At 40.4% G+C, this 21,749-nt stretch overlaps 5 protein-coding genes across 5 annotated transcripts; 3 read left to right on the plus strand and 2 right to left on the minus strand.

The window, feature by feature from the left end:
• Positions 1 to 44: 44 nt before the first annotated feature.
• On the plus strand, positions 45 to 6,430 carry LOC108578797 (sodium-dependent nutrient amino acid transporter 1-like; the record flags this gene model as incomplete). The annotated part of the gene is made up of 8 exons (XM_017942194.1): positions 45 to 318; positions 1,036 to 1,291; positions 2,253 to 2,627; positions 2,847 to 3,036; positions 3,179 to 3,355; positions 3,714 to 3,813; positions 5,888 to 6,159; positions 6,236 to 6,430. Coding segments are annotated over 8 exons (1,824 nt in total), but the record flags the coding sequence as incomplete, so codon positions are not given.
• A 288-nt stretch (positions 6,431 to 6,718) lies between these two features.
• Positions 6,719 to 10,943, minus strand: LOC108578913 (sodium-dependent nutrient amino acid transporter 1-like). The gene is made up of 10 exons (XM_017942330.1): positions 10,868 to 10,943; positions 9,955 to 10,038; positions 9,088 to 9,361; positions 8,763 to 8,979; positions 8,276 to 8,647; positions 7,742 to 8,108; positions 7,490 to 7,589; positions 7,234 to 7,410; positions 6,980 to 7,077; positions 6,719 to 6,892 (listed from the first exon to the last, which is right to left on the minus strand). Exons 1-10 carry the CDS (start codon positions 10,880 to 10,882, stop codon positions 6,746 to 6,748), a joined length of 1,851 nt encoding a protein of 616 aa, XP_017797819.1. The 5' UTR covers positions 10,883 to 10,943; the 3' UTR covers positions 6,719 to 6,745.
• A 974-nt stretch (positions 10,944 to 11,917) lies between these two features.
• On the minus strand, positions 11,918 to 16,163 carry LOC108578798 (sodium-dependent nutrient amino acid transporter 1-like). Its single transcript, XM_017942195.1, has 9 exons — positions 15,653 to 16,163; positions 15,438 to 15,572; positions 14,799 to 15,039; positions 14,467 to 14,710; positions 13,529 to 13,903; positions 12,780 to 13,146; positions 12,365 to 12,641; positions 12,124 to 12,218; positions 11,918 to 12,055 (listed from the first exon to the last, which is right to left on the minus strand). The coding sequence occupies exons 1-9, from the start codon at positions 15,677 to 15,679 to the stop codon at positions 11,918 to 11,920; spliced, it is 1,899 nt and encodes a 632-aa protein (XP_017797684.1). The 5' UTR covers positions 15,680 to 16,163.
• Positions 16,164 to 17,828: 1,665 nt separating this feature from the next.
• LOC108578892 lies at positions 17,829 to 18,851 on the plus strand. Its single transcript, XM_017942302.1, has 3 exons — positions 17,829 to 17,921; positions 18,049 to 18,260; positions 18,527 to 18,851. The coding sequence occupies exons 1-3, from the start codon at positions 17,829 to 17,831 to the stop codon at positions 18,849 to 18,851; spliced, it is 630 nt and encodes a 209-aa protein (XP_017797791.1).
• Positions 18,852 to 20,263: 1,412 nt separating this feature from the next.
• LOC108578890 (intraflagellar transport protein 46 homolog) lies at positions 20,264 to 21,509 on the plus strand. Its single transcript, XM_017942301.1, has 3 exons — positions 20,264 to 20,478; positions 20,538 to 20,729; positions 20,933 to 21,509. Exons 1-3 carry the CDS (start codon positions 20,264 to 20,266, stop codon positions 21,507 to 21,509), a joined length of 984 nt encoding a protein of 327 aa, XP_017797790.1.
• Positions 21,510 to 21,749: the final 240 nt, after the last annotated feature.

Genomic DNA, 21,749 nt, shown 5'->3' on the forward strand with positions numbered 1-21,749 from the left:
CGGACAAGGAGAAATCCTTGGAGGAACGGACAGAGACCCAATCACGACATTCCGATGTAACGGAGGAAACGGTGGTGAGAAGCACGTGGAACAATGGAATTGAATTTCTAATGTCATGCATCGCTATGTCGATTGGATTCGGCAACATCTGGAGGTTTCCGTTCACCGCGTACGAAAACGGCGGTGGTGTTTTCCTCATACCGTACATCATCGTACTTTTTCTCGTTGGAAAGCCGTTTTACTACTTGGAGATGATCATGGGACAATTTTCCTCGTCGTCGTCGATCAGAGTTTGGAACATGTCGCCTGCGTTCATCGGTAACTATGCCGGGTGTTTTAAGAGAAATTTGGAGGAGGGGAATTTTGTGACGGTGAGGAGTTTGGTGTAACGTGGATTTTGAGATATTCTAGGTTCTAGTTTTGATATTCGAGGGATAATAGTTGTATAGAGTTTTTGCTTAGTTTTAATATTAGAAAAATGGGAAGAAATGGGAAAATCGGGAAAATAGACAAACAGGAACGAGACAAATTTTGTAACGATGAGCCGGTATAACGTGAATTTTTAGAATATTTATGTTATTTTAGCTTTGATATTAGAAGGATAATGGTTATATAGAGTTTTCACTTAGTTTTAATATGTAATATTAAGGGGATCATTTTAGCAATCGGTAGAAACTATGGAAAACGTTCCGTCTCTTGATTTCTCGAAACACATCATCGACTTACTAACTTCGAGTTCCTAACTTGTCAAAGAATTACAGGTGAATGATATTTGCGTTCTACTGGATCCACAATGCATTTGCTGGGATTAGACGATATCGCGACGAGAACATTGCGAAATGTGACAATACAAACGAAGCATCTATACGCTGATATTCACCTGAAATTTTCGTCCCATGATTACAGTCGCGTTGAAATATTTAATTACAAAAAAATATGCTTCGCATCGAGTTAAAGAAATGTTTCTTTCGTTTAACACGTTGAAAAAGTGAAAATGGTGCGTACTCCAGTCATAATTAAATTTGATCGTTTCAGGTGTCGGCTGGGCCCAATTATGCTCAAACGTGGCACTGATGACATATTACAGTTCCCTGATGTCTCTGACACTGTTCTTTCTGATCGCGTCCTTCTCAGCCGAGTTACCTTGGGGGAAATGCAGGGAAGAATGGGCCGACTATTGCATGGATTCTAGCAGAAAGATAGAAAATCATACTAACACGAGTGATATCAGTACTTTCGCTAAACTGCTGGTGGACAAGGAAAAGAGAAGTTCGGCGGAACTTTACTTTCTGTAAGAAACTTTCACGTCACGTTAAAACAAATCTAAGTTAACATAATTTTGACGAAACTTTGGCATATATACGTTGTTGCGTCGTCATGCACGTGAGGAAACCCCGGCCTGGCGGATTATCGTCGTAAAATTCGTTAGTCAAATTCGACCGCCAGACCGGGGTACCAAACTCACATCGGCCCGCAATAAACCTCCTCGAGCGAACGCATCGAAGAAACAAAAATCTCGCGAACCTCTCCTCTCCATAACCGATGCTCTTTTCCGTCAGGGCGACGACTCCACGGGTCATTCTCTGACCAGCGCTTGGAGTCTTGCTCTCGCAGTGACACCCCAACCCAGGCAAACACAGTACAACAGAAAATTCGAATTACTCGCATCAACATTTGTAAATTCAGTCGTGACAAAATAAAATTCTCTAAATCTTAATTAGAACCGCCAAAAGAGATCAATTTCTCAATTGGACAGCAAACCTGTACCGTCACCTAGGGTGTAAGCGGGATTTACAAAAAAGTATTCGATACGTATTTTTTTTAATCAGCAATAGTTCACAGTGAAAGTGTGAAAATCGCTCTCAAAGTGGATAATAGCAAACATATTTGCTCAAATATGTTGGATGTGGGACAGTGGATTGTTAATAAACTAATGTCTTTCTTAACCTTTAAATAAACTTCTTTCTGGAGAAAACGTTCGAACTCTGCGAGTCACACGACAAGAATGTGAAAAGGAAGTCAGGTCAGAAAAATATCTGCTCTGAGTTTTTCTAAACAAAAGATCCTTTTTCCTACTCAGAACTGCAGGCTAGGATATCCCTTCTCTACGTGTTCATTCATTTTTCACCGTAGCACTTCAAACGTGCACTCGAGGACGAAATATCGAACGAAATATTTCAAAAATGATTAAGAATAGAGAAATTATGAAAATTGACGAATTCCAAATTTTCTAAAAATTCTTACAATTCCAGCAAAGTGGTTCTTCAAGAGAAAGACAGCATCGACGACGGAATCGGGCTACCAGATTGGAAATTAACCCTTTGTCTACTCGTCAGCTGGGTCTCCGTTATCATGATCACCTTCCAAGGTGTAAAAAGTTCAGGAAAAGCTTCGTACTTTCTTGCAATCTTTCCGTACATCATATTGGTCAGTCTTCTGGTCAGAGCTGTCACGTTAGAAGGTGCAGGAGATGGAATTCTATTCTTCGTCACTCCGAGATGGTCGAAACTCTTAGAGCCAACTGTTTGGTACGCGGCTGTGACGCAATGTTTCTTTTCACTTTCCGTCTGTTTCGGAGTCATCGTCACTTACTCCTCGCATAACGACTTCAAGCATAATATATACAGGTAATCGTACGATAAAAATCAATTAGCAATTTGAACTTTACTTCGGTGTATTACACCGAAGAATATACACGTGTTGTGTAATACTGTAAAATTCTGTCAAGATTTTCAGGTTGAATTTGAAAAATCTTTCTGACACTTTGAATTATTTCAAGAATTTTCCTCGTAAGTCTTGGTTGTGTAACACCGCAGAACACGATCCTGAAGGTCCGCGTGTTTCAGGGATGCGCTTATCGTCACCAGTCTCGACACTCTCACGAGTTTCATAGCAGGATGCACGATTTTTGGGATTTTGGGCAATCTGGCCCACGAGATGGGTATAAAGGACATCGACAAAGTGGTGAAATCTGGAGCTGGCCTGGCTTTCGTCTCTTATCCCGACGCCATAGCGAAATTTACCTTTCTACCGCAGGTAAATGAAACGAACACGGTGAAATTAGTACGAAATTTTACTAAACTTCGGTAGATTTTCTTAAAAAAAAAATTCTTTTTCAACTTTCAAAAATTTCGATAGATAAAAATTTTTCGACTCGGGGATATTCCCGCCTTTGCAGTTATTCGCAGTGCTGTTTTTCGTGATGATGTTCGTCCTAGGAGTGGGCAGTACCGTAGGAATGGTCTCGGGGATAGTAAGTTCTCTCAAAGAGAAGCTTCCAAACGTGCAAATTTGGAAGATTGTGATCACAGTGTGTTTAATGGGATTCGCCGTCAGTACAGTCTACGTCACTCCGGTGTGTAACACAAGAAACATCGATGCATCTCTTTGAATAAGTAACAAAAAACGAGAAATGAGTAAATTCGTCGTTGCGACATTTTCAAAGTAACATTCACACGTTTCATTGTTTCATCATATTTCCAAGATATCCATTATCAACGTACGAAAGAACAACAACTTCGCGATATCGATGTTAATCCTTACGTTAATTTCGTCTGGTTAATACTTGTTACTTATATATCAGTCCAAAACGAGAAATGATTAACGATATAGAATCGGGGATTTTCCTTTTTAACCAGACAGATGAATCACGTTTCAGTCTCGAATGTTTTCGTTAATTAATCACGATTATTAATTGAAGAACTTGTACACAGGGTGGGCAATTTTTGTTGACTCTGGTCGATTATTATGGTACGTCGTTTGTCGTGTTCATCTTGGCCTCCTTCGAGATCACTGCTATAACTTGGCTATACGGTTCGTATATCTCTTCCTCGAGAACGATAGCAATTAGAATTTAAAAAAAATATTACGTGTAAAAAATTGAATTTACCGCGAGTCCTTTGAAACAGGTATAGAAAACCTTCTGGAGGACATTAAACTTCTTTCTGGAGAAAACGTTCGAACTCTGCGAGTCACACGACAAGAATGTGAAAAGGAAGTCAGGTCAGAAAAATATCTGCTCTGAGTTTTTCTAAACAAAAGATCCTTTTTCCTACTCAGAACTGCAGGCTAGGATATCCCTTCTCTACGTGTTCATTCATTTTTCACCGTAGCACTTCAAACGTGCACTCGAGGACGAAATATCGAACGAAATATTTCAAAAATGATTAAGAATAGAGAAATTATGAAAATTGACGAATTCCAAATTTTCTAAAAATTCTTACAATTCCAGCAAAGTGGTTCTTCAAGAGAAAGACAGCATCGACGACGGAATCGGGCTACCAGATTGGAAATTAACCCTTTGTCTACTCGTCAGCTGGGTCTCCGTTATCATGATCACCTTCCAAGGTGTAAAAAGTTCAGGAAAAGCTTCGTACTTTCTTGCAATCTTTCCGTACATCATATTGGTCAGTCTTCTGGTCAGAGCTGTCACGTTAGAAGGTGCAGGAGATGGAATTCTATTCTTCGTCACTCCGAGATGGTCGAAACTCTTAGAGCCAACTGTTTGGTACGCGGCTGTGACGCAATGTTTCTTTTCACTTTCCGTCTGTTTCGGAGTCATCGTCACTTACTCCTCGCATAACGACTTCAAGCATAATATATACAGGTAATCGTACGATAAAAATCAATTAGCAATTTGAACTTTACTTCGGTGTATTACACCGAAGAATATACACGTGTTGTGTAATACTGTAAAATTCTGTCAAGATTTTCAGGTTGAATTTGAAAAATCTTTCTCACACTTTGAATTATTTCAAGAATTTTCCTCGTAAGTCTTGGTTGTGTAACACCGCAGAACACGATCCTGAAGGTCCGCGTGTTTCAGGGATGCGCTTATCGTCACCAGTCTCGACACTCTCACGAGTTTCATAGCAGGATGCACGATTTTTGGGATTTTGGGCAATCTGGCCCACGAGATGGGTATAAAGGACATCGACAAAGTGGTGAAATCTGGAGCTGGCCTGGCTTTCGTCTCTTATCCCGACGCCATAGCGAAATTTACCTTTCTACCGCAGGTAAATGAAACGAACACGGTGAAATTAGTACGAAATTTTACTAAACTTCGGTAGATTTTCTTAAAAAAAAAATTCTTTTTCAACTTTCAAAAATTTCGATAGATAAAAATTTTTCGACTCGGGGATATTCCCGCCTTTGCAGTTATTCGCAGTGCTGTTTTTCGTGATGATGTTCGTCCTAGGAGTGGGCAGTACCGTAGGAATGGTCTCGGGGATAGTAAGTTCTCTCAAAGAGAAGCTTCCAAACGTGCAAATTTGGAAGATTGTGATCACAGTGTGTTTAATGGGATTCGCCGTCAGTACAGTCTACGTCACTCCGGTGTGTAACACAAGAAACATCGATGCATCTCTTTGAATAAGTAACAAAAAACGAGAAATGAGTAAATTCGTCGTTGCGACATTTTCAAAGTAACATTCACACGTTTCATTGTTTCATCATATTTCCAAGATATCCATTATCAACGTACGAAAGAACAACAACTTCGCGATATCGATGTTAATCCTTACGTTAATTTCGTCTGGTTAATACTTGTTACTTATATATCAGTCCAAAACGAGAAATGATTAACGATATAGAATCGGGGATTTTCCTTTTTAACCAGACAGATGAATCACGTTTCAGTCTCGAATGTTTTCGTTAATTAATCACGATTATTAATTGAAGAACTTGTACACAGGGTGGGCAATTTTTGTTGACTCTGGTCGATTATTATGGTACGTCGTTTGTCGTGTTCATCTTGGCCTCCTTCGAGATCACTGCTATAACTTGGCTATACGGTTCGTATATCTCTTCCTCGAGAACGATAGCAATTAGAATTTAAAAAAAATATTACGTGTAAAAAATTGAATTTACCGCGAGTCCTTTGAAACAGGTATAGAAAACCTTCTGGAGGACATAGAATTCATGTTAATGAGAAAACCTAGTAGCTACTGGAGGATCTGTTGGTTCCTCGTGACGCCGTTAATTTTGATAGCAATTTTCATTTACACGGTGGCTACTTTGTCACCTTTAACCTACGGTGAAAGAGGATATCCAGTTTCAGCTCATGCTGCTGGAGCTAGCATACTCTGCTTCAGCATTTTTCAAATACCATTCTGGATGATCGTGGAAATGCTGAAGAACAGGAATCTACCTCTGTCACAAGTACCATAATCGATCTATTTACACAGTGTCCTATCACTTTTCACATCGAATAATACTTTACTTCGTATTTTCGCAGAACTTCAAGAAGTCTTTTCTGCCGACATCGGAATGGGGACCCAGAGAAAGCAAGTACAAAAAAGCCTGGCTATGTTTCAAAGAAGAGAAAGCAAAGCAAAGGAGCACGATAACTGGTCCAAGATGGCTACGATTACTGTACATTTTAATTGGTAGAAATATGAAAGAAGATGGACATTAGAGACTGATATAGAATCTTCCGATAAAGAGATATCTTCGATGCTTTTTCGAACAACAGTGAAACCGAAGATATTTCTCTGAACGGAATCGAGATAGAGAAGCAAAGTATGATTTCCAGCGCACACACTCAATTCTACTTCAATTCTTCGATCACAGAATTCACCGAAGCCAGATAGCGATCTAATATATATTTCGAACTTAACACGCGACGTACGATCTTCGAAAAATCGATCGAACGGTGATCGAGCCTAGCGATAAAGAGCGAGTATTCTCTCAACTTAAACAAATCAAGTTTCTAAATTGATTTCTTTCAATCACCGTTAATTCCCTTTCAATCCTCTCCGATCAATATCGTCATGATCCTCGATCTTTTCTTACTCAGATTCATCCTCGCCATTCTCTTCGAGTCCTTGAAGTCTCTCCATTCTTTGTATTTCACCGGATCCTTTGGTCCCCAATCGGAACGCGGTTGAAGCGTCTGTAACGTGCGAAAGAAGAGAAAAACAAACGTGGAAATAAACGTGTAGAAAATTGTTGTGTTTCATTCTTCCTGTTCATCGCTTACCTCCAAGCAAGATTTGCCTTTGTTCTGTTGGAGTCTGCCTACGATCATCCAAACAGGAAGTTGAATAACTCCCAATACCAAGAGTAACCATCCAGCAACTGAAATTAAGATATTAAAATTCTCATCGTGAAGTACGTTAGACGATAATTATCGTGTGCCTGCTATGAACAAAGATTTTCGAGATTTCGATAAGAGCAAACACAGGCGATAACGTTTCTTTGTTTCGTAAAATGGACGAAGCTTATCTATCGTACCGTAAGCGGAAGTTGGATAATATTCGCCGTTGTACGTGATGGGCGTCAGATCTGACAGAAAATAAATCAGAATCGAGAAGAGAGATAACGGAGTCAAGAAACACCAGCAGAGTCTCCAGTAGAGTGAAGGTCTTGCGCCGAGCATGAATTCGGTGTCGTCTAGAAAATTATCTATGCCTGTTGAAAGAAGTATATTAATTATTTAGAAAGCTGTATACTCGAGAAAATCGTGCGATCGAGAAAAATGACGATTTACCGTATACCCAGGCAATTGCAATCACTTCGAAGGAAGCCAGAAACACTATGATAAACGTTCCACCGAAATAGTCGACCAGATTCAAGATATACTGCCCTCCCTGAGAAATAAAACACAATTTGCTTAATTCAGAAAGTAAAACGAATCGAAATTTCTTTTAATTTCATTGCTAGTAAAAATTCTTTTTCTTAAAAAAAAAAATGCAATTTATTTTTCTACCTGTCGTTAATGGAGAAAGAAATAAAGACTCACTCTGGTACAGTAAACAATTCCAACTAAGAAACCAGCGCAAGAAACTGCAGCGGCGATCTTCCAGTTTCGAACTTCGGGAAATTTATCTTTGATAATACTGTGGATGACTGCGGTGAAGGCGACGGTGGTACCAATTCCAAGGATAAACAGCATGAGGAAGAAGAGTACGGAGAAGAGTTGTGGAACCACGGTGAATTTCGCCAGAGCTTCCGGATAAGAGATAAACGCGAGTCCTGTACCAGCGCGAACCACCGTGCTGATGTCACTTTTGCCTGATTCGTGGGCCAGATTGCCAAGAATTCCGAATATCGTCGTTCCTGCCAGCAGGCTCGTGCCTAAATCCAAGGTTGTCACCAGTGTGCAGTCTCTGGAAAATGACTTTTCTCAGAAAAAAGAACGTGGAGTGTTTGATATGAAGAAATGCAGAAAGTAGATTCTTTGTCGGTTAATTGCAACGAGAAAAGTGTTGAAAAGATTAACCAAGTTTCGTTCGATATATGAAATTTCTATGAAAATTAGAGAAATCCTGATTACCTGAGCACGTTATGGTCGAATCTGTTGTAAGACGAGTACATGATAACACCGCCGAAACAAACCCCAAGAGAGAAGAAAGATTGTGTCACGGCTGCGTACCATACCGAAGGATCGAAGATCTTCTCCCAGGTCGGTTTGAATAAGAATATTATACCGTCGACGGCTCCTTCGAGAGTGACTGCCCTCACCAACAGAGCAATCATGATCACGTATGGGAACAGAGCGAGAAAGTAAGCAGCTTTCCCGCTGCTTTTCACACCGTTTCTGACAACTATGAAAACGAACAACCAGCTGACGAAGAGAGAGAGGACTAGCTTCCACGATGGTTCACCTAGTCCTTCTTGAATTCCTACTTCGTTCAGGACCACTTTTCTGAATGGAAAAACAGATAACCCTTTGGTTAAAGCGACCGATATGACATAAGTACGGCTCGTAGTCGCGTTTGCATAGAATCTGTCGCGGCCAATGTGTTGAAACACCGATTTACCGGAAGTAGAAGTCAGCAGAGCTGCTTTTGGTGACGTTCGTCACTTCCTTGTGGCTCGAGCTGCTGTTGAAACAACCGTCGCCCCATTCTTCCCAGCAAAAAGCCCACGGAAGCACCGATTGAAAGCTGGCTAATAAATAATACATAGTCAGTGCCATCAGAGAGCAATAATACGTGACCACTAAGAAAACGGAGATTGTCAGCCCGTAACCAATTCCTGAAACAAAGAGAATTTGCAGATTTTTTTCAAGTTTCTCATTATTTCAACGTCAGATTTCGAACAGTATTCTGCTGATAAATGGAAGTTCAATTGCGATTACGGTACCTCTAAAGGCTGGAGAGACGGACCAAACTTCTATGCAGGATCTGCTACTAAATTGCCCTAATATCATCTCCATATAGTAAATTGGCTTTCCAATGATGAATAAAACGATGATGTACGGAACTAGGAATGCACCACCTCCGTTTTCGTAAGCGGTATAAGGAAACCTCCACACATTTCCAAGGCCAACCGAGAACGCCACACAGGACATCAAAAATTCCACCTTATTTCCCCATTGGACTCGTTCAGCTTCTCCTTCGGTCTTGGCAGCTGTTGTCTGTGAAATCAACCAAGTCCCCAATTCCAATGTAGGTGTGCAAATGAAAAATCTTTGATTTTTACTCGCAAAGGAACTTTGGTAACCCGAAAATTAGGGGAAAGTAGGGAACCTCGAGAGAAGTATCGGGCGATTTTCTTTTTTTTTTGGCTCTTTTTAGGTTCTTCCGCGTGAAAACAGCCCTTGAACGAAGATAGGTGTTACCCTATTACCCTGCATATCTTTAAAACTAAAGTAGATATAAGAAAATGTTTATAATAAAAATTGAACGGCTTTTGAGGTCCCCTACAAACCTGCAAAATTGAAAAAAGAATCGAAATTTTCGGGTTACCGATGGTCCCTTGTGAGTGTCTCCTCGGCGATACCATCGATAGAGACTGATTGTTAAAAGAAAATAATTTGAATGTCAATCTTTCGAAGTGCCATTTGTCCAGAAGATGCGAGAAGCTGCTCGAAAATGATTTAAAAAAATGATAAATTTGATCAAAAAGCAATAGATCATTTACTTCGTACACCCGATATTAATATTCGATATTATTTAATACCTTCAACGTTGATATTATTATTATTACCATTTTTTTCACTAAACCTACCCTATTTTCAGGCGGTTTCTCGTTGCCAGTTATCACAGACAGCCTGTACGAGCCTTCCACCCCGTCATTGTTCACAAAATTCATCTACGAACACAGACAATATATCCTGACTGTCTTTCTGTCGTTATTTAACGATTTACAAGTTGCAATTAAACTCGACAAACTTCTCGAGTTGTTTACGTAAGGACGTAGTGACATATCAACGAGCGCCGCCGCGCCGCATCTTTCTACCACCGAGATTTCGACGTCGTGAGAACCAGGTGTAATTAAAGTGTTTTTGCGGCGAGAGATTGTATTAAAACTGATAGGAACGAGGATTCGCGATGGAACGCTGTTTCATTTGGATCGCTCAAGGATTTCTTTCCTTACTCCTTCTTACTTTTCTTTCTTTCGTTTCAGCGTGAAATTTTCGCGTAACTGTCGGATTAGAAGATGCTACACGAACGGAATAGCGTGGAAACTTTGTCAGAAGGAAAGGAAAAATTAGCAAGTGAAATTGAAATCGTGATACGATAGAGATAAGCAGATACAGATGCATCGAATGTGGGCTAACGTTGTTATTAAGATAAACGAAATAAGACGTTAACTACGAGTTTACAGCTGCAATTTAGATTAGGATCTTAAAGGATTTTCGACTGTTGGAATAACAGATCATCCGTAATTTTCGACGATGAATATTCGTCGAGCTTGCACTTTCTACGTATTAATAAAGAATAACAGAAAATAAAAAAGAAACTACGAAATTTTCGTTCGCTGAGAGAAAAAAAAAATGCATAATCAACGATCGTTCCATTTAAGTGCAATGCAAATTTTCGCATATTCTTCCCGGATATTTATCACTGATAATCACCAAACACTACACAATTCCTCGAAAATTCGCACAATTACGATCTAACGAAAGAAACATACGAACCTTCGTGGAGCGCATAATCGCTGGGTGTAACGCGATTAACCTTCGAATTATTCTCCCCAGTGATCTGAACGCGATCTTCGCGAGACAAGAGCGTTTGGAAGACTGATCGACGACTTTGTTCACTCGCGTCAACCAAGTGCCGTGAGAAATCTTGAAAATTAGATCCGCTACCGTATTATCATTTTCCAAGTAACGATCTTCACATATCAAAATCTTCTTCCTCCTCCCCGTTACGTCACACCTTGATCCCGCGTATATCCTTTTCGTCGAAAAACTTCGATTCGTTCTTTTTCCGACTCGAAGGAAAAATCACGGAGCGTGAAACATACATCCGTTGCATAATTCCACTTTTTCTACCAATAGTATACGTATACCTACGTAACAAACTTTCCTTATACCACGGCTTTATGTTTGACGAATTCCTTACAACCATATGTCGGGAACACGTCACACACACTCGGCGAATTACACAACGAGACGTCCTTTTTCCTCTCGAGACAATAGAGAATTTTTCCTCTCGAGAATTTAACGACGATCCAGGAGGGTATCCAATAAAATTACACTTGCGTTGAAATGTCGCCTTTCCACAGGTGAATATTGTTTTGTAAATCGAGAGCACGTGAAACGATCAACGAAGAGAAATACGATACGTGTCCACATAGTGAACCCGTTCTGATTCATAATTTCAATAGGAGAGATATCTACCAGGGTGAAATAAGCAGTTGCGGATCGTGAAAAATGATACACTGGTCCAATTTTACTCGTTATGTTCGTCATTACCGCGACAGGAATGCGTTTGATCGGTTTCCTTGTACATTGCCTCTCGTTGTTTATGGTAATTACACGAACGCTTTCATGCATGACAAGTGTGGAAACTAATAATAGACTATATGTGAAACCGGAGGTCGTTCATTCCTTTGGAAAAGAATTATGCTCCTTTCTATGTCTCCGAGTGTAACCTTTTTTTTCGAGGGAGAGAGAGAGAGAGAGAAGGATGAAAGGATTCCATTGAATCGCACAGACGTTCATGTATGTTTCGTTGTTTTATTTTTATTTAAAAAAAGTGTCGACGAAACCGCCTCGATACCGGAAATTCTTCTCAGCCACGAATTCTTTCCATTTTAGACGAATCTTAGGATCGATCGGTCCCCACTTTTCCTCACATGGCTTGAACGCTCTTTTCACAGTCTGTGAACATTTCGAGACAGAGTGTTATTTAGTTCAGGTTCGATATTTTTCTGGTAAAATGTACTTACTTCGATCAACGAGGACGATCTCAGCTCGATGCATTTTTGCAGGATCCAGCCAACGATCAACAGCATTCCCAAGGAAAATATACACCACCCTACAGCTAAAAATATGTCGTTAATACTAACAGTATATCGACGTTTAATCCAAATTAATATTCTGTTAAATTAAAATGAATTTATCCAAGTGGATTTGTGGAATGATAAATTTTATTCATATTTAACGTCATAATTAGTGTATATTGCTAACCATAAGCGTATGTTGGAAATTGTAAACCATCGTACGTGGGTGATTCATAAGTGGCGATCGTGTAGATCAGTATGACGATCATTAGCGTAGGAGTAATTAAAGCCCAGCAGAATCTCCAATAGATCGATGGTCTTCTGCCTAGCATGAATTCTATATCGTTGAGGAAATTCGATAAGCCGTATACCCAAAATACGGATATCATTTCCAGGACGCCGACTATGATCGCCACGAACGTTCCGCCATAGTAATCGACCAGCGTTATGAACCACTGTCCACCCTTGAACAATTGACATTTTTCTAAATACTATTCCGAACTTTTGCAACAATTATCTCCATTTCACCGTAAGAAATTGTTCAACTCGGAGCAATTTTTTATGAGAGAATTTACATCTTCCAACAAGGAAGTAATACTTACTGGAGTGACGTAAACGAGGCTAAGAACGAGTCCGAATAAACAAAGCATCAGAGCTAACTTCCACTGTTTCACTTTCGGGAAATGATCGGAGAGGATGCAGCAAACGGCGCCGCAAAGACCCATCGCGCTTCCAACACCAAGCACGTACATCATGACGAAAAAGAGGACAGCGAAAAGTTGCGGCACGACACTGAATCGGGACAAAGCTTCCGGATAGGAGATGAACGCCAGGCCAGTACCGCCACGAACTACTTTCGATATGTCCGTGGTGCCGACTTCGTGAGCCAAATTGCCGAGAATACCGAAAATCGTGCAGCCTGCTATGAGACTGGTGAACGTGTCCAAAGTGGTCACTATCATCACGTCTCTGGAATAATGATCCAACGAATAATAATAATTGAAGAATTAAATCGTGAATTCCAGAGAGTCGAGACAGAATGGAAATTTATTCTCTATTTTCTGTATTTTCGAAGAATCTTTCTTTCCTTTATATATATTAATAAAGGTTTCGTGTGGAAAGTTCCTAAATTTTGGGCAGAACTTCGAAGGGAATTTACAAAATCACGTTAAAACAGTTGATTATAGAAAAATGTGGAAAATGTTGAATTATCGTCTCTTTAATATACTTTTCTGAGTATTTCTAATTTGAATCGAAATAGAGGCGAAATTTACTTTCAGAAATTATCGCGACACAGAACGTAGTTGGATATTAAATAATTGCACTAATTGCCCAAAGGAAATGTTCTCACCTGCCAATTTTGTGATGGAAATTATTGAAGGAAGAATAGGTGACAATTGGGCCGAAGCATACGGAGAGTGAGAAGAAGCATTGGGTGATGGCGGCGTACCATACGTTCGGTTGCCAGAGTTTGTCCCACTTTGGGGTAACGAGAAAGAGGATACCATCCATTGCACCCTCCAAAGTCACCGCCCTGACCAACAGAGCAATCATGATAACGTAGGGAAATATCGCGAGGAAGTATGCTGCTTTCCCTGTGCTTTTTATCCCGCGACACAGCACGACGAATATCGTTGCCCAGCTTACAAAGAGGCAGATACTGAGCTGCCAAGAGGGTGCTCCAATTCCATCCTCAATGGAGTCGTACTCGTTCAAGACGATCTTTCTGAAAAGCAATGGTACACGACGTTGAAGAATTAAAAGGAACCTCGAGATTCCGTCGAACGATTAACTAAATTATTTTAATTCTGTAATGTTTATGCAAACGAGGTGACGATATAGCAGTCTGCGATTGGTGGCTAGAATAAGGGATAGCGGAGGAAGGAAGAGCAGAAGAGCAAATGGGATAATAGCTTCAGAAGAATAAATAGGAAAGTTAAGAAAAAGGAGGCGGAAAAATTAGGGATGTAGTGTTAACCCTTTCAGACAGACAGTAGATGTTCAAAATCTTTTATTTTGGCTGTATCGTTTTAAAATTTATTTGAAATAAATTTGGGATTAAATTAGGCTAGAAGTGCACCACAACGCGCGAACTGTGCACCGTGAGTAAATGTTCAAAGCGCCTACAGGCGCCAACGGTAACGAAAGGGTTAATAAGAGAAGATCAGATGAAATAGAAGAGAATCTTTTTACGAGTGATGTGGTAATTTTCTCATACTTGAAGGTATACGAAAAGTTTTGTCCAAAAAAGTTTGCAAGAAGTGTCGCCGAAGAAACACAGAAACGAACCTGAAGTACAGTTCTGCAGAGCTGCGCAGAGAACCGTTATTGCTCGCAAATAAACTAGAACTCCTGTTCACGTCATCGTCCTTCGAATCTGCATCGACGCATTGACCCAGCCACTCTTCTCGACAGAAAGACCAAGGTAGAACAGCTTGAAAGCTGCCCACGAGATAGTAGAGCGTCAGACCCATTAGAGCACAGTAGTAAGAGACTACGGAGAACGCAGCGAACGCCTGACCATATCCCAAACCTGAAATTCACCGTAGAAATATCCAGTTAAATTTCAAAATTTTTCCAAGTATAATTTCAGCGATTCCATTCCTTCGATCAGCAGACACCTTTCATCGCTGGTACCAAGGCCCACATTTTTGCGCACGATCTGTTGGTGAACTGTCCGAGAAGTCCTTCGAGAAAGTAGAACGGCTTTCCTACGAACAGCAGAACGATGATGTATGGAATTAGGAAAGCTCCACCTCCGTTCTCGTAAGCGGTGAACGGAAATCTCCAAACGTTCCCGAGGCCCACGGAAGCGGCGATGCAAGCCATTAGAAATTCCAGCCCACCTCCCCATTCTGCCCTCTGAACAAGTTCGAGATGAAAAATAAATTAGCAAAGTTGCATGAAATATGAAAAAATATTATTTCGCCAAATGTTGTTACGATTACAGATAATCGTATTTTTCCCAACACCGACAAATAACTGGAAATTGACAAATAATTCTCTGGCAGCATTGTAATCTTTCTTGACGAAGAAAAAAACAATTCGAGTAAACGTTACTCTAATTAGTTTGAACAGTACGCGACGATAATACACAGTAATCAAGATCGTGAAACTGCACGATCGAGGAAACAGCTTTGTTTAACGACAGGTCTGAATTAGCGAGTACAAATACAGACAGGAAATAAGTTTTCGTGAATGAGAAAAAAAAGTGAAAAGGACGATTATTCGTGAACAACAGAAGTAAGAAATAACTATACAGAGATGTTCTCTGATTCTTCTTGCTGCACGTTTAAATCCTCCTTCGATTTCTCGATATCACCGACGTTGTTTCTTCTTCCGTCAGGATGAACGTTTTCCATCTGGAACGCCTCGTTGGTGTAACCATTTCCTTTCTGCAAACATTCTGTTCGTTAATCTCGATCATCTTTTCTAATCACGTCTATTCTTTAACACAGAAAGTATCGTATCTCACATAGATTCCGTTGTCCAATTTCTCCATGTCTAATTCGGTCTTTCCAAAGAACCTCCTAAATTCTTCCCTTAAAAAATGATCCTCCGAAAGTTTCACTGCGATCTACTTCGATATCTCTCGATCAAGAAAACCACTGTTGTTGCAAAAATCTCGTCACAGATTTCTTCTTCTCTTCATTCTCAACATTCTCGAAGGCGATTAATCAAGCACACTGTCTAAAAGTGTCACAAAACTGGTACGTCATTCTTCGAATAAATCACTTCATTTTCCCTAATTCCATCGAAAGAGAGATTACTTTGAACGCGGGTGAGAAGAGCAACGAAAGCGAAGAAATGAAATTGCACGATTTGTCATTGAGGTGAAGGAGAGGAATCCTCTGGAAACGTTTTTCTTCCAACGAGCTTTAACCAGGAGAAGATGCTTGACCAACGAGCGCCTCGCGCGAAATAAAGCTGTATTTTAGCTCGCGCGCCGATTAGATACGATCGACGTAAGTACACGTTCTCTTTTGTTCTTCGAAATTCATCTGGCCTATGCGCCGTGTTCTATGCACGATACGATGAAGCAGCACGTGTCGCTAATTGCCGGAGATATTCACGTTCGGCTCGTAAACCCGTTGAATTCGCGCACAGATAACGATAATCGTGCGAAACGCGCCGCTAACTCGACGAATTTCCGTCTCCCGACGAATTTCTGAAGAAGAATTCCTTGTTCGAGCAACTGACCGAGTGAAATTCTAAATGCGTAACACCGTTTCGTCGATAAAGTTCATCGATATCGAAGATTCGCGCAGGACAATAAAACCGCGTAATCCAGCGATCATTCCTCGAAAGCCTCCGTCTATGATAAAGAATCGAGTGTTTCTTTCTTTGTCGCGTGAAAGAAAATAGGTCAGAATTGTAAAACCATAAAAATTGCCAATGTTTTTCTTAAAGAGACACTAAAAAAAGAAGAAATTTGACGTTTCAAGGTGGGTTTTTAATTTTTAAGGATTTTCAAGCCTCTCATTTACTACGATTAATTTATTAAAGAAGGTTACTTAGCTGTGTTACGTGTGCGTTAGATTGCAAAACGTTACGAATACCGTAGACAGCAGGAAACGACGCGGATCGACGTGGAAAAGTGCACTCGACGAAGTTGAAAGTGAGAGATTTCACAGGAGAAATATCGAGAGAACGGACGCACGAAACGAGAGCTCGGCGTGACGTCTGCTCCTCTGACATGCGATAAACGTGAATTGACACTGCGAATTAGCGGGAAACTTGGAGATATTTTTCCTCTATCGAAATTTTCCTTGTAGAAGCGGTTATTAGGGCAGCGTTAAATAAAGGGGGGGGCCAAAAAGAACGTTGAATTTCGACACGGTGGCTGCGCTGATCGTAAGAACGGTGTTGATCGGGTAAAATCTCGAGTCACGGTTGTTGCATAGTAAATTGCAAGGTGCATGTGGTACGTTATTTCTCAATCGTGTGTCGATTATAGCTGGTTGTCGAGTAACGCTCAAGGATCACGATCTAGCAATGTTGCACGGTAGAGAAACGAAACTTGGGTGTTTTAATCGCGTTTTTCTAGCGCCACGTAGCTAACGCGTGGATCCTGATCAAAGGATTACGCGTTCCGTAGTGTCGAACGTTTTATCGTGGAGAATTACGGGTAATTTCGTTAATTGGTTGGTTTTTCCAGGGTAGATAATTGTCGAAATAATTGCAATTTCATTAAGCGGTATATTTATTAATCGTTTGACAAAAATTCTAAATGGACGATACGGAGAAACTTTACAGTAGGCGAGCTATCTTTCAGGTAATAAAGTTATTACTGCACGAGAGCAGCAACCGACCTTGCAACCGCATATACACGCTCGTACAATTTGACGAAGATTATTCGTTAGAAAAGGGAACTTTACATACAGAGTGGAGATTATTCGAAACTCGCAACAGCTCGAAAAGTAGAGAAAATAGTACGGAAGAGATAAAGTTTCGCCAAATTATTCGAGGGGGGAAAGTCGACAGGAGTATCGATTTTCGAACAAATGACTACGATTCTTCTATCGCGAAGCTTTTGTCAAATTCTGAGCAGTCGACAGAGCAATGTGAGATTTTTCCGGCAAAAGATGTCCTAACAAATTCCCACCTTACATCTCCAGAGCGATCATAAAGGCGATCGATCCAAGTTCACGATGATCATTCAGTGGCAATCGATGATGGAAAATCTGAGCGACATTTACTATCTCGTGCAGCTGATTATCCGTCAGGTCTCCATCTATCTGCGTGTAAGATTGCATGGTCAACCTTCTTCGTTGTAGAACAATGGAGTTGTTCAGGCTTCGATCATTCCGACAGGAAAATACGCTTAAACCTTCGTCGTACGAGATATAATTCTCCTCCTACTTTTCACAGGACTTGATTATCTACAAATTCTTCTGGCTGGCCACGGGTAACGACGACTTTGATCTATCGGACACAAAGCTTCGTAATTTAACGTTGAGAAACATCACCACCGATATATTCGCCTTTTCTATCATATGCCTGGTGCTTTTTCTTCTGGTAGTCCTCTCGTCCAAGTGTGAGAAGAACGAAAGCCAGATTTACGCGCCTACAGGGATAGAAACGTTAGTTGTAGAATTGTTTCGAAGGAAAAAGGAATTCTACAATGGGTAAATAATTATCGGGGAGGTTCTAGAGTATTTTTCTCTTCCTTCAGAGAAAAGGAACGGATATCGATCACGAAGGTTTACAAATTCTTCGATATAAGACTGCAGTTTCTTCCAAGCTAAACGTTCTTTTTTCTTTATTTTAGAAAATTTTAGAAAACCTGAAAGGATAAGTTTGAATTTTTCTACTTTCCTCGAATTAAAAAAATTCTTTCAATTCACAGACTCACCGTAGATCTACCAGACGATCCTTTCTGTCACTCGAACGCCAGTTCCACAAACTGCTTCCACGCCTGCGGGGATTCCCTCTGTTCACGCGGACGAATTCCGAAGAGGAATTTCTCGGACGAGGATGTCACCAGAGTTCGATCGTCCGGCGAGAAGAGGACAATGAGGATCCCGAAGAAGTCGATCTTCGCTCTGAACTCAATTCAGCCGCAAAATTCTCAAAGTACCCAAACCACACACAAGATATACCATCAAACCACACAGAAATGGTTGATCAGGCGAACGAGAAGCGGTCAGGTTTACGGGAAATACCCTGTATAATAGATGAAAATGTCAATCTATTTAGAAACTACTTGTGTCTTCGTCTCGTTCGTTTTCAAGGACGTAAAAAATCGAAAAAAGATAAAAAAAAATTGTCGCGTTGAAAATTCCCATTGAAGCGCCGGTAGAGAAGCGTTAAAAACGACGAATAAGTCTCGGTTGTTTAACATTCCGTAAAATAAACGTCCGTTTAACGTTATCGATAGCTCGCGGATAATGAATCATTCCGCGTGAATCGACTTCGACGTGAATTTTCAAGCAGACGATCGCGTTAACAGCCGTGTATCAACGATCGATGATTCCTTTTCTTTTCATCTCTCGATTAAAATACCTCGAGCATTTTACTACTTGTTACTCGCGTCTTCTGTTCTTCCCTTTTTATCTCAGCTACACTTACTCGTTATTTGTCTAACGTTTTTACAAGAGCTTTAGAGTGGTTTTATTTTTGATCGACATTTTCACGTCGTTTAAGGGTGTATTTAAGTTTATAACGTGCCTTTCGTATCGGAGGAAATTTGGAGAATTTTTGTACTTCTCGCTACCTTGGTACACGAATTTTCTACTTTTATCGCTTGTGAAATTTTGATTCACGTTCTCGAGATTATATTTTCTTGGTCGTTTTATTTATTATCGGTGTTGTATACAGAGTGTTAATTGTACGTTCTTTCTTTTCTACGAATAAACAACGTATATTGGTAATGTTCTGGTCGATTGATTTTATCGAGGAAAAATTGTTACCTCTCTACGACAGGCGTGTTTTATCGGCTAATAAAGTTATATCGTGTGAACTTATTGCGACTAGGTGTATCGGTGACCGTAAAAAGTAGCATGATTTTATTGCCCCTAGCGTTCCATTCTTGCGAAAGATCAACGGTAGATTCGGTTCGATAATCTTCGGATTAGCGCCAATTCCACGAAGCGAGTAAAGTGGAGTATAAATTATGTGAACGAATTATCACGTCGAACTAATTGAAAGAACGTCGTATTTGTTAGAAAATGACATGTACCACGAGATATCTAACCATAAAATCGTAATTCGAACAAATAATCGAAGGATCAATGATCCACGTGAATTACAGAATGCAATAAAACGACACTCGGCTTTATCGTGATCCGCTAGTTAACTCCTACAGACGTACGCTTTGTGTGAAAATTTTGGAAACACGAAAGGAAGAAACAATATCGACACTTCTCTAATTTAAAGATAAAAAAATTTGAAGAATACGTGAAAACGCGCGTTGGAACGACGATCGCGAGCCTGCGCTCATCGATCCACCGCGAAACCATAGAAACAGAGACCGAAACAATCAGGTTTATTCAGACTCGCTGTTCTCTACCAACAATTGCGTGGAATTGTTCTCCCGAAGAATTATCTAGTGTATAAAAAGAAAAGAAAAAAAAAACGATCTACTATGGACATCAAAGATAGCAGCGACGAGGAGGACACGCACAACATTTCAGCGTTCACGAAATTCGACGAGAGCATCGAGGTACGTAACGCTGAAGAAATAAAGAGTCCAGTGAGCCGTAGACCATCCAGTTCGAAAAGAACGAGGCAACATCCGGTGAACGAGAGTCGAAGTAGCATGGGGATAAATTCACCTCACGAAAAGTTGAATTTTCGAAGGTACGATTGATCGAAACATTTCCCCGACAAATTTTCCATCTAGCAAAAATTGTTCCTAGGTATTCCGATCATGGGAACAGCTTTGGAAAATCTATGGGGTTGAACAGCGATCCATCAGACAGCGAGGAGAGCGACGACGATGATATACAAGGGACTAATAATGCTCCGCTTGTCGAAATTTACAATCCCAAGGATTTCGACGATTTAAACGTGTCTACGGAGGTGAAGGAACTGTTTCAGAACATAATGAGGTGTCTTTGATTCGAAATTTTTATTATTACACAAGGTGTCTCTGAGAGTACAATGTTTTTTATTCTACGTTTTCCTCCTTTTTCTCGCTTATTCGTAGAATTATTCACTATTACTAAATTTATATTTACGGGACACTCTGTGTGATGTAGAAATTTTCAATTGACAATTTAGTTTAATTTGAAGTGACTTGATCCTTGGACAGGTACACTCCACAGAAGATAGAGCTGAACTACAAGCTGATACCGTTTATCCCCGACTATATTCCAGCAGTGGGCGACATAGACGCCTTCATAAAGGTTCCGCGACCGGATGGTGTGGAGGAGAAAATTGGTTTGACAGTTCTGGACGAACCTTGCACCAATCAATCTGACCCAGCAGTGCTTCATTTGCAGCTACGTAGCCACTTGAGAAGCGCAGGTGCAGCGAGGCAAACGGTGATCAAGAGGATCGAGGACGCTGAGAAAAATGGGAAATCGATCGACAAGTGGATCGAAGATATAAATCAGCTTCACAGGAGCAAACATTCGCTCGCCGTTAACCTAACTAAACCGATGCCGGACATCGACTCGTTGTTGCAACAATGGCCACCTGAGGTCGAAGAGAAATTAAACGAAGTTGAATTGGACTTTACAGAATTGGATTGTACGTTACCAGAGCTTGTAGATCTGGTTTCCAATCTTTTAGACATTCCTTCGGAGGAGAATAGCAGATTAGAAGCACTTCACACGCTTTTTACGTTGTATCTGGAAGTACGAAATCTCAGGGCTCAGAAATATTGAGAGTAGAATTTTTTAGGTTAGTCAGGATCGATGATGAATTTTTGGTAATCTTTTTTTATAACGATTGTATATAGATTAAAAAGTATATTTTAGTAGGAAACGTATCTTTAACAGTAAGTTAGTATAAGATGAAATGAGAAATATATTTTTTCGTAACCTAATTGTCGTACGAGACGAACGATAAAAAATGTCGACGACGTAAATACGCGTTGCTATTTCAGATAGCGTAATCAGGGACCA

The sequence above is a fragment of the Habropoda laboriosa genome, unplaced genomic scaffold (genome assembly GCF_001263275.1).
Source record: "Habropoda laboriosa isolate 0110345459 unplaced genomic scaffold, ASM126327v1 scaffold62, whole genome shotgun sequence".
In the NCBI taxonomy this organism is placed as follows: Eukaryota; Metazoa; Arthropoda; class Insecta; order Hymenoptera; family Apidae; genus Habropoda; species Habropoda laboriosa.